The sequence below is a fragment of the Lissotriton vulgaris genome, chromosome 11, assembly GCF_964263255.1.
Source record: "Lissotriton vulgaris chromosome 11, aLisVul1.2, whole genome shotgun sequence".
NCBI lineage: Eukaryota > Metazoa > Chordata > Amphibia > Caudata > Salamandridae > Lissotriton > Lissotriton vulgaris.
In genome coordinates, this window is record NC_141699.1 from 146,753,093 (window position 1) to 146,772,293 (window position 19,201).

Consider the following 19,201-nt stretch of genomic DNA (forward strand, 5'->3'; position numbering starts at 1 on the left):
AGTACCTTTTCTTAGCTTTTTTGATAGCTGACTTGTATAATCTGTTAATTTTCAGTAGCTGGTTTGTCTTATTTGATTTTTGTTTTGAGCCAGGCACGTTGCAGCTTTCTAATTTGTCGTTTTAGGTCTTTTATCTCGGTATTTCTCCAAGGTGCTTGTTTTTTCTTTTGTTCTGTTTTGTGGTTTTGAGTGGTATCAAGATATCAAAAGCTTCCTGTAGCCACTGATATAGTTTTGAACAGAATTTGTTTCCAGATCTGTACTGAATGTTAGTTGTGTCTCTAAGTGTTCCAAATTGAGTTTGTTCCACGGTCGATAGGTGGATGCATGTAAGGTGGTTTTAGGTGAGTCGCTTAGTGTTGTTTTATGTTGGAAAGGAAGCAAATGGTGATCTGACCATGTCACCGGAGTTCTAGTTCGAAAGGTGTAACTAGTTCGGTATTAGCAAAAATGACATCTAGGATATGTCCAGCAATGTTTGAGGACAATCTGATGCAGGTTCAGTGCGTCGAGGCCAGTGATTATTGTTTTTGGATGGGTCACATTGGGTTTGTCAAACCAAATGTTGAGGGCGCCCAGAATGCATAGTTTGGAGTGTATTGTTATCAGGTTTGAACTGTGTCTAGAAATGCATCTGGGAATGTCGCCTTGGTAGTTGGAGGTCTGTAAAGGAGAGGAAGTTACAGGAGGAAGACAGTGTAGGATTGCATCTGGTGAGAAGAGCCTCACAATGCTTTATGGAGATGTCGTCAACTTTAGTGGTATGTAATGTTTGCCTGAACACAACAGCTAGGCCACCTTTTTCTTTTTTGTCTATACGATTTTGGGTGATCGTTTGATAGCCTTGAGGAATGGCTTCATGCAGGACTGGATCCATATCATCTCTCAATGATGATTCAGTTATGAATAGTGTGTCTGGTTTTGCGTCAGTAAGAAGGTCGTAGATAAGAGGTTTGTTTTTAGAGAGCGATCAAGCATTTATTAGTAGACAGTTTAGAGAATGTGCTTTGGTGACAGTGAGACTTTGTTTTGTAGAAGAGTGATCAGTATTATGTGGGTTTGTAGCAGGTGTGTTTTTAGAGCTGTTATTAGCTGTATTATGATAGCAATCGTGAAGCTGTTCTATAACGTGGTCCTCGTCCAGCAGGCTAAGAAGGCATTTTGATGGGTCTGCGTGTGTGGGTGGTGGAGACTGTGTTTGAGAGTGAGTTTGTGCGCTCTGTTGTTTTAGTGTTGGAACCTTGTTGTGCAGTAGACATGGAGAAGCGAAGTTGTGAGGTGTGTCATGTTGCTTATATTGTTTGTACGTGTTTAGGCCAGAAGGTGTATGAGTCTGGTGTGGTGGTGAAGCACGTGGGTCATGTAGTAAGGTTCTAAATTGCCCAATGGATAAGAGGCGGTTGGAAGAGAGTTGCTGTGTTGCTGTATGTGTGTTCGGTGTGGTGGAAGAGAGAAAGCTTGGCATTGGAGTTTGTTCCTTTGTGTAGTTTGAAAGGTGGGTGTGTGTTTGTATTTTGTGATGGTAAGTATTATTAGGTGTTTTGTTTGGGAGATTTTGTTGTGCTGTTGTGCGTGATATGTTTTGTTTTTGGGGAGTAGTGAAAAGAGGTGCTGGTGTATTTGTTTCAGGAGATGGATTTGTTTGTGTAGTATTTGTAAGGGGTGGATTTCTTTTTATTATTAGCCCTAAGTGTCTGGATTTATGTATTGTGTCATGAAATTTCTTTCCTTGGAATACCTGCCTTAAAATCAATAAAAAGAATACAAATACATTAATAAAATTAATAAATTTAAGCACAGTAATATTGTTTATATATGCCTAGGAAAAAGTACAAACATCACTGGATTGGCTTCATCATATTTATGTGACAGGGTGAGTTAGGTACACCGGTTTTAAATTTCTTCATTGGTCAACTCTTGGCACTGGGAGAGAAATTGTAATCATGATGAACGTGAAGTTAAACACATTATGCCATACACCTTTATTTACATCTGATGTGTAGTGAATATTCCTTTTGCAAGGCAATGCTTTTTAAGGTTTGTCATTCAAAATGTTATAAGGTGAAACTAAAGACATCCAATACCGTGTTACTATTTTAGTAAAAGACACACAATTGATGGACGGAATGCTGAACAAATCAAAACATTCGCCCCCAATCAAGAGATCTGAGTTAAATCCATCATTCTTTTCTTCACTACGCCACCCCAGTTTAGACCTGGCCATCTGCAAATCAGCCTAGACCCTGTGCCTCATGGGAACAGTCCAGTGGCACAGGGTCAGACTGATTTGCATATGGCCATGTCTGAACTGGGGTGGCGGAGTGAGCTAAAGAATGATGATGGATTAAACTCAGATCAGTTGACTGGGGGTGAGTGCTTGCAATGTTCAACACTCCGTCATTCATCCCCTTTGGTTTTGCTTTGTCCGACCTCAGTTGGCAGGATATGCCCAGACATGGGTCCCTTGCTCACTTTGCCACTGGATTCAAGCAAGTCTGGCTGATGACGGTTGATTAGCCAGAAACCGGTCCCAGGATGCTTGTTTCCGGTCCAGGGAAGACATGGCTTGGCAGTTCGGGCTGGACTGTTCCGATGAGGCACAGGGTCAGAATGATTTGCATATGGCCATGTCTGAACTGGGGTGGCAGAGTGAGCTAAAGAATGACGATGGATTAAACCCAGATCATTTGACTGGGGGTGAGGGCTTGCAATGTTCAACACTCCGTCCATCATCCCCTTTGGTTTTGCTTTGTTACTAATTTAGGGCAGAATTTTTAAAGCATTAAACATATCTGTTGTATTAATACTTGCACCCTAATGGATTGAGTATAAAAATCTTGGGGTCTTGTTTGATAAGTCTCTAAAGTGGTACACACATATGGAGGCTCAGAAAGCCAAAGCCCATACATCCGTGTCTGGGCTGAAAAAATGTAACCGCAGTTATGGGGATATACCTATGGGGATAGGCCTATAATGTTATGATACCCCTGCAACTACTTCAGGAGCAGAAGTTCTTTGCTTTAGCGGCAACAGCAGTTGGGATATCGAGGTAGGGAAATGCATAAACCTCTAATGTCATTGTTGGGCTTATCTATGATCCAGGCAATTAGGTTAGAGTTGGGCAGTTCTTTATGGAATGTACAGATGCAAGTGGCCCCATTATGATTCTGGGAAAGATTGGGGACAGGAGAAGCCACGAAAGTGTCACAATGGTGTACGGAATAAGATTTAGCATAGTCTCCTAAAATGGGCCATAGAGTTCAGAAAGAAACTATACACTGTTGGTGAACTCCTAAACGTGAGAATTGATCAGTAGACTCTACAAACAGAAGTAACCAAGAGTGAACTAAGAACTCTAGGGAAGGAAATGTCTAGGATGGAAGACAAGGAGTATCTGAGAAAGAAAGAATCTGCAAAATGTATGATAAATAGCTGGGTGAAAGAAATCTGGTACCCCTATCTGGATGTATTGCCTAATCAATGGCTTGAATCAGAAGTACTTAGATTGAAAATTGGCATTCATCTCGCTATGACTAATGGTAGAATAAAAACAGAATTGATGCCACCTGATGGTAAATGTACATGCAGGTTGGGCACACAATGTTATAATCTACATATCCTAATGGACTGCCTAAAATTGTTAGCTCTGCAGGAACAGTTTTTACTCCCTATCTTTTTAAAATATGGTACTGGTTTGCATGCACAAGCTATTGAAAATCTTACAGATATGTCAAACCTTGAAATTTCAATAGCCATTGCAAAGTATATGAAGGTTGTACAAATGTTTTTTATGGGAAAGGAAATCGTTGGCTGTAAGTTAGGATAGAAGCTACTATGGATAGGGATTTTAGATAATTTTTACTTCATATATACCTTTAAAAAATATTTTAGAATCGGAATTTTATCGTTTTAAAAACTATTTATATTTTTATATATGCGTGTTTATGACCTAGGTGAGGAGTACTGTGTAATTTTGAAAGGAAGCATGTAGAAATTGGACTACTATAATGGCGTTGGTTGATGAATTTGTAATGATTTTAGAATATTTACATAAAATGGTATGTTTTTATGTTGTTTAAAGACCTAATGTCTAAATAAACTGTACTTTTGACTGACTGAATAACTGTGCAGTTCCCACTTTCCTATATCGTAACCTCTTTAGGCGCTGCATGCATTATTCAACTGAAATTCAGAAACATTTGAGAATCTTGAAAGAATTTGTGTATTTTGACAAATTAGAATAGAAGTATGGAATTCCCAAGAACAATTAATTATGTTCTTACACATTTCTTCAAGCCTATTGTAAATTAAGTTTCAACTTCTAAAGATAAGTAAGCAATAAATATTTTTACATGGACTAAATTGATCAAGTCTTACTATGGGCTGTTTCTTGATAGCAATTTGTTGCTGGTTGCAGTTTTGGTTACAAGCCACAAGCAGCATGTGGACAAGAGACCTAGGCTCACCCATCATACTAGATAAACATGATCATTTGCTACATGATTTACTTTTATCGCCCCAGATAACTTGCACGAATAACCATTTTATTTTATAACTTGCTTCGATTATAATAAAACCTGAGACGTTTGCACAATGAAGGACGTTAGGGAAAGCCAAATAAATACTTGTCATTTGGAAGGGAGAATGCAAACAACTTGATATGCATATTGACTTGGTATATTCAGGAAAAGGAATGAAACCTGTGAAGTGACATACAGTTAAACACTTGTATGCCCATTATGTGGCCTTGATATTAAAAAGAAAAACTATTGGCACAATTTCATATTTGTGGGATTGACACATGCTCCTCTTTCGGTATGTCTAGCTTGCCTGGGCACAGTAGCTCCAACTATTCATAGGTGCTGTCCAGGCCATTTGGAATGTTAACAATCCAAGCGTTCTCGCAACCTTATAAACATTAAGGGACATACATCAAATAGAAATAGGGCACTATTCATTGAATATTTGAAGAATCAAATGTTAGGGTAGTATTTTTCGAAGTTGTTCTGATAAATGTGCATCACTACATATGTATTTCAACGTTCTATTGATTTATCTCCTATTGTTAAATGTGTATTTTATAGTTTATATCAAGGATTGGGGAACATACACATTATTTTATGTTTAATTATTGTATTTGCCTTCAAGATATAATGTTCTGGCGATATTTTATTGAAATTAATTTTTCATTCTGTAAATCATTTTAACTTTTAAAATTAAAAACAAACTTGTTTAAAAACATAAACCTTAATTTTAGTTATAATAGATTTCTTTGCAAAAATGTTTGTCTTGGAATCATTATTTTAGAATCAAAACTTTTAGGAACAGGTTTTTGCTGTATATTGTTTTGTATAGAATCCTGCTTACACTGACAATTACATTCTCAGTAAAACTATTAAAAGCAAAATTGTCTGAATTGTGTCGGTACACTTTATAACTCCTGTAAATAAATGCTTTGTTCAGAGGGTAGTATTCCAGTTATTATTTTATCAATGTCATTACTTTTTTGTTTCTTTTTTTTTTGTTGCAAAATTGCAGACAGAGTGTTCCGGTTCTGGCTGAGGTACAAAAGAATTCTTTATCTGGAGTAAGGGGCCATTGGCGTAAAGTTGTGGCATTGGGTTTTGGAGCAACTCTCTGTGCTGTGCCCATTGGACAGGTATTCAACGTGCATTTCTTTGTTTATGGTACTGCAAGCCAATACATGCCATCTTGTCCTCTGAATAACCCACTTGTGAGAATCTTAAAGCCTCTTTACCCTATTTTGTCAACTTTCTTTGGTTTTTCGTTCTGTCATATAAGAAAGACTGCACAGTTATAAAAGATGTATTTTACATTGTGAAGGTCAGAAAACAAACGATTAACCCTTTAAGTGCTGCCGTCGGCCAACGGTCGTCGCGAGCACTACCTTGCCAGTGCTGCGCACGACCGTTGGCCGACGGGGCCGCACCCGTTAGTCGAACGTTCAGCACTGGGCGCTGAACGTTCGACGCTCCTAATGAGTTAAAGTTAAAACAGATAACAGGTTTTAAAATGGGTTTACAGTTTAAGATTATTAATTTTGACTTGTTTCCTTTTTGGAACAGAACAGTTGGCTAAGTATCATTTTTGTTTTTCAGCGAACAGAACCAACTCTTTCCTATGAATCCTTAATGAAAAGGGCTGTTTCCTTGGTAACAGACAGCACACATACCTACCTTTCACAAACAACATATGCATTAATTGAAGCTTTAACAGAATATACCAAGGTGAGTGCTTTTATTCGATTGGGATTAAATAGTTTCAGTTTTGCTCCCAGGACGAAAAAGTTTTTGATTGGCAACCAGGGATTTGAAACTGTAACTTTTTTTTTTAAACAGATTTTATTGGCTGTAAAGAAAAAAAACATTCCATGCATAGCTCTGCCTTCCAGAGTCAAATGCCCTCATCAATGCAACAACATCAACAGTAGCCATTTTCCACAATGATGCATATTAGCAAGTGTACAGAAACCAAGGAATAGACCCCTCCACCCTCCCACAACCCCTCCCCCCCCCCCACGTGCCGCTGCCTGTCCCACATACACAAAACGGACCGTAAATGAAGCATGCCAAGTACACCAATGCACAAACAACAACATCTTGGTTGGCAACATATCAGATAGTCGGGAGGACAGAGTCTTCAGGCGGTGGGTCCAGCTCCAGTCCCCGATAGTCCGCCCACCACTTCCAAATTTTGAAGTGCTTTCGGGGGCAGCCCCTTGCAAGAAAGATAGATAGTTCGAGCCCCAAGCAGAAGTCTAGCCCAGCCTTCCAGGCCACGAGCAAGGGGACTCGGGTGACTTCCAGGATTGTGCAATGTCCCTTTTGGCCAGCGTGAGTCCCAATAGAATTAGGTGACGCTTAGATCTATTGCCCCCCCACCCCCGCCATAACCTGTAACAGGGCCAGCTTAGGGTCCCTCTGAAGCACCCAGGCCAGAACCTCACTGAGACATCGGAACACTCCATCCCAAAATCTCCTCAGTGCCCCACAATCCCAGACCGTGTGTAGCAGTGTGCCTACCTCCGTCCCGCACCGAAGACAGTCGGGAGACGCCACCAAATTCGCCCTACACCAGCGCTGCCGGGTATAATATGTGCGATGTAGGTATCTGAATTGGATGAGCCTCAAACGTGTAGATATTGCCGCCCCTTTAGGACCCTCCAGCGCCTCCACCCAATCCTCCTCATCCAGGTCTCCTACATCCTGTTCCCAGGCAGTTTTAAGTCTTTGTAAGTCCCATTAGGGTGAAAGACAGGCTACATGAAGAAGGTAATGGGACATGATAGGAGAAATTGTTGGAACGTAGACCTTTCGGCTCAGCCTTGAAGACCTCAAGAGAAGGGTTTGTTCTCATTAATGAGGTCATGCAGTTCCACAACTTGTGTTTGCTTCCTGAGCAGGATTGTTTAAGGGTTCATTTCTTTTTGCAACTGGGCATTTCCAGTAGGAGGATCTTAATGCTGCAAATATGTCAGGGTCCTCCAGAGACAACCAGATTTTTAGAAAGGTACTTCGGGATCTTTGAATGAAGAGATTTGTGAATAATGCACATACATTTCAAGATGTTTTTTGCTTTAGCCTGGAAGCTGTTCAAAGTTCTCAAGAATGAGGTGATCGTACTTCATGGAAAACCCAAACCAGTGTTTTAGCGGAATGGAAGATAACTTTCAGGGGAGCAAATTGGAGTTTCTGGATCCCCATTAGCAAGATGTTTCTATGGTCTCATCTGAAAAGGGCTAGTGATTGGACAACATCTTTACATCTTTAATTAAGAGCAAATGTTTAATTCCATGCAGAGTTTAATTAGTAGTTTAGCTCCTTTTGCTATGTTGCTTATATGGGATTAAACACTCAGCCTACAGGTTAGGGGCAGTCAGTGCTGGTGTGTTGGCAGTTTAGAATGTTGGCGGCACATAGGCATGACTGTACTGGCACTAATAAGTCATAAAGTTGTCTCCAGGGGTTCAAGAGCCTTTCAGGTAAGGCTGAGTGTTGTCAATTTAGATGAGGTAGGAGGTGTTGGGAGTTGTTATTTTAAAAATGTTATGAGCATGTACACAAACACATGCCACATGGGTAAAGTGGATCAGATCTACCAAAACCTCTCATCTGGGAATATACTTAAGGTAAATGTCGAGTTAGCAGGGCCAGCTAATGCGACAAACAATGGCCTGGTTTTCCTGCCATTGCTGTCGCTGGAAGAATTCCAGACTATAAGCGCCAAGATTAAATCTGGCTCACCTGCTGACCCGCTGGCAGCAAGTCACTTCCGGCAGATTCTACCTCTTATCACCCCAGTGGCCTTAGAACTGGTTAACCTTTTGCTGAAGTCAGCCTCCGTTCCCAGGGCATGGAAGCATGCAAAGATCATTCCACTGCTGAAAAAAACATCTCTAGACCCTGAGGATCCAGGCAACTATCGCCCGATATCACAGCTCCCGTTTAAGGCGAAAGTGGTTGAGGCCCACGTCAATGTCATCTTATCCAACTACATTGATGAGCATAACATCTTTGACCCATCTCAACATGGGTTCTGCCCCCGCCATAGCACGGAATCTGCCCTTTTGGCGGTTACAGAATCTATTCGAAGTAGGTTGGATGCGGATGAATCAGCGGCCTTGATTCTGTTAGCTCTTCTGTTACCCGTTCTACCACTGTACCCTCTGCTGCTCTTTTCAATTGATTTTACTATCGTTCTGTACTCTTTAAAACTTTTCTATTTTTTCTATTTATCTATTTTTTGCACTCTACTTGCCTGACTCTTTCCGGGAATACATCGCGGGTGATTCAATACCCGCTACCGCTCCAGGGGTTGGCTCCCTGCCCCGTTCCACCGCGGCTGACGAGCCGATTGTTGTGGAGGGCAGGCGCCATCTTGGGTGAGGTACCCGGATCCCGTGGGGGCGCTCGCTGCGGTCTAGCTGGGGGTGGGGCTAAGCCATAAATCGCAATGGCCGGCCGGAGGCGCAGGGAGCCCGCCAAAGATAACTCTGCCAATTTTATTTCTTACCCAGCCCCAGAGTTGAGACGTTTGCATGACCGCTGGCCTCTCTGCCCCACCATACTTCCCAGCCTGGACTCACTGGGACTCCTTTGTCCCCGGAAGGCTTTCCTGGAATTTGACTCCCCATGCCCCCCCCCCCCCTGGCTATGACACCACCTCTTTCTCTGCTATTTTCTCGGACTGCTTCTCCTTCTCCTGCTAAAAGAGCTGTAAACTCCAATTTCATGGTGAGCTACTTGAACACCCGCTCGCTGGTTAAATATCAGCTGGAGATTTTTCAGCTCTTAGACGTGGAGAAACTAGATATACTGCTGGTCACCAAAACTTGGCTCAACGAGGAGTCATCCCCCGACATCCTCGCGGCAGTCCCGCCGGGCTACTACATCCTTCAAGCCAATAGATCTTTGGGCAAGCCGGGTGGTGGGGTTGCAGCCATCATCAAATACTCTATCAGATTTTCCTCGATAGATGTGGCCACCATCCTCCTGGTCGACTGCCTTATTTTAAGACTTGAATCCTCGGTGGCCCCTCTTATTTGCGCCCTCGTATACCGGCCCCCCAAGCCCATGCCCAGTTTCCCCTCACTGTTTGGTGACATGTTTTTCCAGCTGGTAATAAATAATTCGAAAATTCTGATTATAGGGGATTTTAATTACTGGCCTTCTGACGTCAGAGAGAGCGCTTGCTCATCTACCTTTACCGACCTGTTAGTCGGCATGAACTGTTCTCAACATATCCATTCAGCAACCCACGTCAAGGGCCATATCTTAGACCAGGTTTGGACTTCTAACCTGGATATTTCCACACCTCTCATTCTTCCTTGCCCCTGGTCTGACCATTTTATTATCTATTTTTCCTTTGCCATTACCTCTCACGCCATTCGTACCCTCGAGGGAAACCTCTTAGCCAGGAACTGGAATAGGGCCGATCTTGGCGAATTTGTCACCCTACTCAGGGTTTCCCCCCCTGCTGAGTGTGACTCTTTAGACGCCCAGGCCTTAGGCTTAAGGCGATGGCTCGAATCAGCAAGTGACACTGTAGCTCCTCTTAAACGCGTTAAACTAAAGCGCCCCCATGACGCGCAAAGATGGTTCTCAGAGGAACTCAAAGCTATGAAACTTAAGCTTAGACAGGCCGAGCGCTGCTGGCGGCGAGATTACGCCCCAGAGAAGAAGCTGGTATTTGCGGCTCGGCTCAAAGAATATAAGCAAGGTATTCTACAGGCAAAAACTTCATACTTTTCCAAAAAAATTGTAGACTCGGCCTCTAAGGCAAAAGATATCTTCTCTATTGTAGAAGAACTGTCGCACCCAGACAGGGTGACCATTAAACCCCTCCCCTCTCAGGCTCTCTGTGACTCCCTTAACTCCTTTTTTGTTGACAAAATAGTAAAAATTAAAAATAGTATTTCCTGCCGGACTCCCTCGGCCTTATCAGCCGATCACGACCCCTGTCACCTCCAACCCCCACTCAGTTAAACAGATACCCCCGATCTCTGAGGAGGAATTCTCGGCCCTGTTAAAAAAGGTTAAAAAAGGTGGCCTCTGGCTCTCCCACTGATTGCTGCCCCCCTCTTGTCATGGATTTTACATGGTGCAGTGAATTGAGGGAATGGCTTGGGCTTGATCTTCATATGCAATGCCTCTCAAAACTGCTGATGGACCAAATTTAACATTAAATTCTCCTACCACAATAACAGCAACATTTCTTTCTAGTCCTTCTAGATAATATCGTAGTACCAGCAGAGTCAGAGACTCAGTTGACTTTGGGGAACTTCTATTATAAACATTATATAAAATAAGTTTTCTCCAGAGTTCCAGACCTAGAATATCTGGTGAATTTATATTAAACTGTTTCACCCAGCAACCTTGTGCAATATTGACCCATGTTGTTAATCTCCCCGAGGGTCTACCTGCTTGTGAACTTGTAGCTGGTACACAAAAATTCTTAAAGTATGCTTGGTGTTAAACCCCAAGTTTCCTGGAACATAATAACCTTATTCTTTGTGAATGAAAGCCCCCCCTGCCCCCCCAGTCTTCTTGTGGCGGTTTGTTCCCTAAGCCTGCTATGTTCCAGGAAACTTTTGATAGTGTACTAATTTTACCATTGGGTACCAGGAGAACTTCTCCCTGACTAATAGGAGCTACAATAGGAACTACAATAGGAGCTACAAGTGCCGTCCCTGTCAGAGTGCCGTGGTTGTAAGATTCTTTATAGAAGCCGAGCTGACACATGCAGATCCATACAGAGTAGGGGTAAGTGAAATGCTGAAAAATTGCGACTTATCAAATGGAGTTACATTTATGCTAGGGAAGGTGTTACTTATTACATAGACTGGCTCCCCACTATCCTCCTCAGTAAGAGGACAACTAACATTAAGAAATGTTGTTCAAGGTGTATTTGTATGCACATGTGGTACCTTCTTGAGTCAGTCAATACGCCTAAGTGGTGATGTAGGTAGCTCAGTACTTATAATGTCCTTGTGTTCTAGTGTATTTGAATTGCATTTTAGATTTACCTTGCAGGGAGGTCCTATGATCTAAGTTCACTTGATTATTTGCAGGGGTTGTCCAGATTAATTGCAGGTTATCAAACCCAGGGCTACTACTTCCTAACTTTTTCGCACTTACGATGTCATCTCGAATGAATGAACGACAACCCTGAAGGTGACGAATCCAGCATATTGCCTTGTTCTTGGGGACCCTTTTGTCTCTATAGATGAAGAGCTGGACAGCCTAGAGATGTTAGTCATCGTAATGTGATCTAAGGTACCATGTTTGCTCCTGCCCAGGAGTGTTATTTCCTTGATCTTTATAGTCCCCTATGGGCGTAGGCCAAATTGTTTGAATTTTCTCTCAGGATGGGTAATGAATAGCAAGGTTACCGATATTTGTGTTTTTTTGGGGAATGTCAACCCTCCTTTCTTTTGGCCTAAGGAAAGAACTCTCTAGAGTTCGCAATTCTGGATTGATGGTTGGTACTTGGCCTGAGATATGGACCCACAAGGAGGTGCAGGATACAATTGAGGGGGTTGAAAATGCTGGGGCCTTCTAGAGGCTAATAGCAAGTTAAGTGTGAAGGTCAACGAGGAGACCAAGGATTTTAAAATACCCACTTCCTCCTTCGAGGATTGTACAAGAGAATTAGGTGAAACCTCATTGGCAGTAAAGCTACCAGGCACTGCTGTTCCAGACATTTGACTTTCGAAATTATAAGAAGCATTAACAAAATTACTGTCAGTTCTCTGCTTCTCCTGCAGCTCACACAAAGGAGCAAAACGATTGCTGCAAAAGATAGTTTCAGACAGGGATAGGGGGAACTGGTGAAGGAGAAGTGGCTGAGGAAGTAGCAATAGAAGTTGGAGGTCGTGCAATCTGGGCTTCAATGGAAAGATCGTGTCCCTGAGGCCTTGACCTCAAAAACATCCTTGGCATTCTACAACACTTTTCTGCTGCATGGCCAGTAGGGGAACTAGATCCTCTTGAGTGAACATCAAAAGGGTCCAGGACCAAGACCTGTTCACATTCTTCCAAAAGAATGTTAATCCTATCATTTACAGTTTTCCCCTGACGATTTAAATGTCTTGTTGGATTTTGTTTTACTTTTCCCCAACCCCAGGTGGCCTTCCGTTTGCCCACATGCAACTATCAAAGGCAAAACAAAGCAAAGGGATCAATATCACAAGAAAGTCAGAGATGGAACTACCACATGGAAGCCAGTCAGCAGTCAAGTGTAGAAAGTAGATCTTGAAATCCGTTTAAGAAGTATAGTACAGGGGCCAGAATTAGCAATCACTGGTACCTTAACATGGTAGACATTAGGGGGGTGACCCAGTCCAGTCTTCTCCGGTCGCGGGACGGGCCACTCCTGACCTGGGATTCACCCAGGAACGGCCTGCGCGTGTCCCGCAATGCGAGACTGCAGCGCACACTATAAGTGCCCAGCAATGGCACCCAGCTGCAATGGTCCCAGGATATTTCTGGGACTTTTGAGTCCCCAGCGGCTGTGTTGGATATCACAGTGGCTCTCCCCTTAGTGCGGGCGTGTGGTTGAAGGTGTCCGGTCCCCTGAGCAAACAGGTGGGGCAACATTTGACCTCCCAAAAAAGGGCATTCCACATTTTTATTTTTTTTATGTTTTTATTTTATTTTATAATAACAATGAAAATGGGACAGATCTGCACAGGATTGTTACAACAGATACATGAATACTTTAGCGGGCCTTTTTGCAATTACATTCAAGTTTGGATCGCAAATATTGGACATGACATTGTAAACATATCATTAGCTCAACTGTACATCCTGACCAAGCACTACTAGTCTGATTCCTCACCTTCCCCAGTGGTGGCTGGTGGTTCGCAGATGTTACCCCTAAACGTGTTCCACGCCCCCCATATCTTACCCCATTTTCTTGGGCAGCCACGGTGGATGTAGACAGCCCTCTCCGCCACCATCGCCTCATCCATGTCCCTACACCAATTACGAAGTGTCGGTGGTACTGCCGAGCCCCACAGCCTGGCGATGTTGCGCTTTGCCATCAACATGCCCAACATTACCCAGTCCTGCTGCCGGTGGTTCAGGTTATTAGGTTCCCACACATTCAGCAAGCAGCGACAAGGCTCCGGCAGCAGGGAGATGCCTATTGTTTGAGAAATCGTGCGCATCACTGCCGTCCAATATGTCACCATGAACCTGCTTTCCCAGATGGTGTGGAAAAATGTCCCCTCCTCCCCACAGCCACGTAGGCAGAATTTATGCATGGCTCTTCCTATCTTGTGCAGAGTGGTCTGGTGTAGTACGTACGGTGCAGTATTTTGAGTTGGACCAGTTTTAATCTTGAGGGGATCGCGGCTTCACAGGGCGAGGCGAGGGCCTCCTGCCATTCAGAGTCTTCAGGCATTCCACAGTTTGCTGCAAAATACCTCTAGCTGGGGGTCTCAGGTGAAGTTCTTTCCTTGATGATTGTGTTGTTGATGAACTTTGGAGAATCTGAGTTTGGGTGAACATCCATAGTGTACTTGGAGGATTGATTGATTTAGGTTACAGGTTGCTGCAAGATAACAGGTGAAGGAGTCCTTCTGACTTAAACAGCCCATTTAGAAGTCTAGCTAGGAGGCCTGACCTTGCAGTTTAGATCATAGGAAATCCAGCTGAGGTTAGTGAAGCTTTGATTGCCTGCCAACTTGTGGGAGCTGTGGGCTACCTCCTGTGAAGACTGTTTTGTGAGGAGCGGTATGAGAAATATCAAGAGCCGAGTGGAGCAGGAGGAGGGCAGCAGGTCCTTTGGGAGGGGTGAGGGTTTAGTCCTGTTAGGAGCCGTGGACAAAGAAGGAACGGGCATCTAAGATGTAGGGTTGGAGTACGATTTGAATGCCTTTTGTTTATGTATGAAAGATTGAAGATCTTTGTCCAAGGCTGGAAACATGATTTTATCGTTGTTGTATAATAAGATGTTGGCATAAGCTTTGAAATACGTTGAGGGGATTACAGTCAGTTTCATATCATAGAGTATTATTGATTTGTGGGAGAAAGATAATATGGAGGTTAAAGTTGCGAGTCGTAGTGGATATTATTGTTAGTAAGCAAGCAAGATAGCCGCTTTCATGGGGTAATTTGAGAGAAGGTGGACAAAGCCTCTTGGGTCAGTTTGCTAAACTTTTTGCATAGGGTCACACACAGGTGGTGGTCTCCAGCAGGGAATAGGTCCTTTGGCACTCCAGAGATTGTATGTGGAAGCGAACTGTGGATCTGCATGCATCTACATCTATGCATATAGTTTGGGTCGAATGTGATATATGCTATGTATATTACTCCAGTGTTAATTTCTTTGACTTGAAGTGAGCTATGACACGTAGGTAGCAATGTTTATTAAAACATGAACCTCTGTGTGAAGGATCAATTTGTAGTATTTAATGTAATCCTTTGATTGGCTGAAGAAACTCTGGATATGTAGGGGAAATCCTTTTTTTTTTACCGATTTCCCTCCCTCTTTTACTGCACAGCTATGAGGTATGGGAAACTTAGCTAGTAGAGGAGCTGAACAGATCAGAAGAAAAGAAAGGTGGCACATAAGGATTTCTTTTTAATGCACTGTATAAGAGACCGATGTACTGCAGAATTCAAATCCATGTAATTAACCAAAATTAAAAAGTTCTTGTGGATACTGAAATGCAGCACTAGTCAATATTGTAAAGGTGAATCCCAGTTCTCAACCTGTGAAAATTGAGTTGCAAAAACATGAGATAATACCATCACATATTTATCTGATGCCCTTTGTTAAAAACTTCATTTAAAGTTTGTTAGTGGAGGAGACACACATGTCACTGAGGCAGAATAAGCATGACTTATCACAGTATTTTGTGATTGGCCGGAAGTACAAAGAGTTTTAACCACAGATAGGGCCACACAGGCTCCTTTAATTAAACAGATGCAGAATAACTATCGGTGGCAATAATGGAAATCTATTTGTTTCTAATCATTAGTTCCCATGGAGCAAGAAGAAGTACAGCACGTGTGATAACCAAATTGCTACAAACCTGTCTCCTCTAATTATAACACTATCTCTTTTGATGTATGTGCGAAATATACCTCCTTTTTTGTTTTACATTGTCTATTATTCCTGTCAGCCTCTCCATCGCATAAATGTTTAGTGTGGAGCAGCACAAAGCAATAGGAGACTCGGGTGACTTCCAGGTATAGACTAAAACTAGCCTTGCTGCCAGGCACAGATGAGAAATAAGAGTGCCGCCCAACGAGGTAAAAGACAATGACCCATTCTCTCCCACATAGTCCAGCAAGTGTACCAATGGGCCCATTTCGAATACAGTTCCTGCTATCTTTCTTATACAAGATCATATTTCCTCCCAGAAAGAGGCCCCGTTCAGTGCTCTGCGATGCCCCCACCTCTGTTAGTGCACCTCAGTCACGGATGCACCCGGGAGCCGTCTCCGACCGTGCATCCGTGACTGAGGTGCACTAACAGAGGTGGGGGCATCGCAGAGCACTGAACGGGGCCTCCCTGAATCCCCCCCAGGCCCCCAATTGCCATTGCCGACCTGCTGAGAAGACGGACCCGGTGTGATTCGGGAGATGGGGAGCCCGGGACATCTGGCTGCAGGCGTGTGCTAGCGGTGACCAGGACGGCGCTCAGAACGCTGGGAACCGGGCGTTGGGAGGCGGCTTTGCTGGTTCCCCTGGAGCGGTGGTGGCAGGGAAGAAAAGGCTCATTTCATCAGGAACAGATCGTGGCCAGAAAAGCGGATTTGGAGGCCGCGGAAGGAGCACTGAGAAGTGGAAGCGTCACGATATAGCACGACTCCGCAACAGGGACCCCCGAGAAGGACCCTGCGAGAACCCATGAAGGTGCTCCTGAGGCAGACCGGCCCCTATAAGAAGGTAGATGAGAACTGCCTTGTAAGGCTCTGATGGTAAAGAATACTACGTAAGAGAGCGGAGAGGAACTGGGCAGTGGATGCAACAGGAGGGGTAAAAGAGACTAGAGGAAACTGCCAGTGTTGTGGATGCTCCAGGACACACACGAGTGTACCCCCCTCCCCCCCTCTTGAGCCCCTGGACTCTGAGCTTCACCTGAAGGGCTAGGAAATAAGCGAGTGGGGCGCGACTGAGGAGCGTGGACCTATGAACACGTGCAGGGAAAGTTAATGGACCACTGGACCGTAGCCGGGGGTCGCATAACGTGCGAACTTGAATACACTTGGCCCGGAGTGGGCTTTGCGATGGTGGCCAACCGTCGACTGGACCCGGTGAGGAGGCCGGTGTGATTGCTGGGTGACACGGAGTCTGTTCTGACCTCTACACGTCAAGATACCGGTAAAGTACAGATTGTGCTGCTCTGACCTGCTGGAGTTGATAAACGTGTGACGGTGGCCTTTCCGGCCATTGCCCAGAGTTGCACGCCTATGTAGACCCTGATGATCCCTGAGACCGATATAATTCGATCGCAACTTGAATAATCAATAAGGTGAAGACTTGAGGACTTGAGACCGCTAGCCTGTGCAGAGATCCGTAATCCTGACACATATCATCCTTTCCACTAACGGTGAGGCAATCGGCAGGCCCCCACTATGGGGAAGCCTAAGGGGAGCAAAGGTGGCGCCCAGTCGACATTGGACACTGAAGCACCTGACAAGGGGGAGCAATCTGACTCCGGACAACTGCGAGACCCCCAATTACAACTTCAACTGGACAATATCCTGACCGCAATAGCAGACTCCCGCATAGCGCTGCAGCAAGATATCGCACAAGTGGCCACGGGTTTGGGTCTGTTGAGGGCCGACCATGGCAAATTGGCCGACAAGGTTAAAACAATAGAGGACAGGATCCATACCCTTGAGCCGGCACAAAAAGACCTCAAAGCTTCTATGTCTAATGTATTAGACCGCATAGACGCGCTGCAGAGAAGAGCGGAGGATGCCGAAGGTCGCAATTGCCGGAACAACATCCGGATAGTGGGACTTCCGGAGAAAGTGGAAGGGCAAGACATGGTCCGCTATCTCGAAGACTGGCTCCAGACGGTGGTAGCACCAGAGGGTCTATCTACTTTCTACACACTGGAGCGGGCTCATAGAGTTCCGGCCTAACCACCGCAACAGGGTCGTCCCCCGCGCCCGGTGGTGGCCCGACTGCTACATTACCGGGACAGAGATCTGCTGCTCCAGAAGGTACGAATAAATGGTCCCTATCAGGTGGAAAACAGCAAATTTAACATTTTCCCTGATTACACGTATGAAACGCAACGTCGGCGGACATCTTTCCTGGCTGTTAAGAGAGAATTAAGAACTGAGGGCCTACGATACTCCCTTCTCTTTCCAGCTAGACTACGAGTAATTGTAGACGACAAAACAAAGTTCTTTGATACTCCAGACGATGCCTGTACTTGGCTAGAATTGTACAAATCCGGTAAAGATGCCTATGAACAAAGGCCCAGAATGGGCTCAGAAGGATTACCGCCGCGAAAGTCACGACGGCTCCGCAATAGACAGAAGGGACTGAGGAGACCTTCGCTACCGGAGACGACGGCAGAACGGCGAGGGTTCCTGGAGATGGTATCCGCACTGTCAGGGACACAAGACGCCCCATCACAAGATGAGGTGGAATCTGAAAAGGATAATGTCCATTCATACACTTAATGCTCAGAAACGGGCAGTGTGCTCTTACCTGTGGTCACCCCAGCGACGGCGGAGAGAATGCTGGACGAAGGATAGATGCCTCCAGTGAGATGTGTGAGCTTGTTGTACAAGCCATGGCGGACTGCTACCTGCGGACTTTGGGAGGGAATTGCTGATTGTGGGTGAGAGATGGGAGGTAACTGAGACGCTTATTATCACCTTAGCTGCTATGGAACGTCCAGCCCCAGTGCTGAACGTTCCATTGCGCAGGTGCAGCTGGAACGTCCAACGGCCGACGGCAGCACTCCTTAGGTAGTGGTGCCGTCGGCCGTTGGACTGGGCGCAGCACTTATGAGGTTAAATGGGGCTTGATCACTCAGTGAGGAGATCGGAGATTAGGCGGCTGTCCGTTGGCGGCCAGCCTCCCCTCAGTGCCCTTAAGGCACACCCACAGTGACTACTGTGGGATTAGTCGAATGTTAGTATTCAGGAGTGTTTGGACGGGAGCTAGATGGAGGTTACTAAGTCCTGTTCTGGGGAGGAGGGGAGTGTGGGGATGTTTTGGGGTGTTGTCGGGAGGGCTCATCATCGATGCTGAAGTGTTGTCACGTTTAGGGCGTTTGGGGAGTGATTGGTGTGGAGGGCACAGACCATTGTGGGACAATGGGTGAGTCGACTAACCTGAGATGTACACCTGGAATGTGAGGGGGCTTAATACTATGACTCGACGCCACAAGATCCACGCCTACCTAGTACGTAGAGGAGTGCAGGTTGCGCTGCTTCAGGAAATGCACTTAACGAAGACTGAGGGACTAGCATTACAGCGAAGATGGAGGGGTCAAGTATACAACACGACATATTCTGCTTTTGCCAGGGGCGCGCTAATCTGGGTTAGAGATGGGGTTCCATTCCAGGTATCCAAACAGGTGAAAGATCCAGAAGGAAGGTTCGTAGCGATAGAGGGAATGTTACGAGGTAAGAACATTGCCTTCTGCAGTGTATATGCACCTAATGTTGACGAGCTGACCTTTCTGGCGAATTTATCTG

The 19,201-nt window shown here is 44.7% G+C and overlaps 1 protein-coding gene across 1 annotated transcript in view; it reads left to right on the top strand.

Moving 5' to 3' along the window:
- DIABLO (diablo IAP-binding mitochondrial protein) overlaps positions 1 to 19,201 on the top strand; it is a 151,974-nt gene that overhangs the window by 34,919 nt on the left and 97,854 nt on the right. The window contains exons 2-3 of the mRNA XM_086942969.1: positions 5,539 to 5,659; positions 6,120 to 6,248. Of these exons, the coding sequence (XP_086799095.1) occupies positions 5,539 to 5,659; positions 6,120 to 6,248 (250 nt within the window). The remainder of the gene's footprint in view (positions 1 to 5,538; positions 5,660 to 6,119; positions 6,249 to 19,201) is intronic.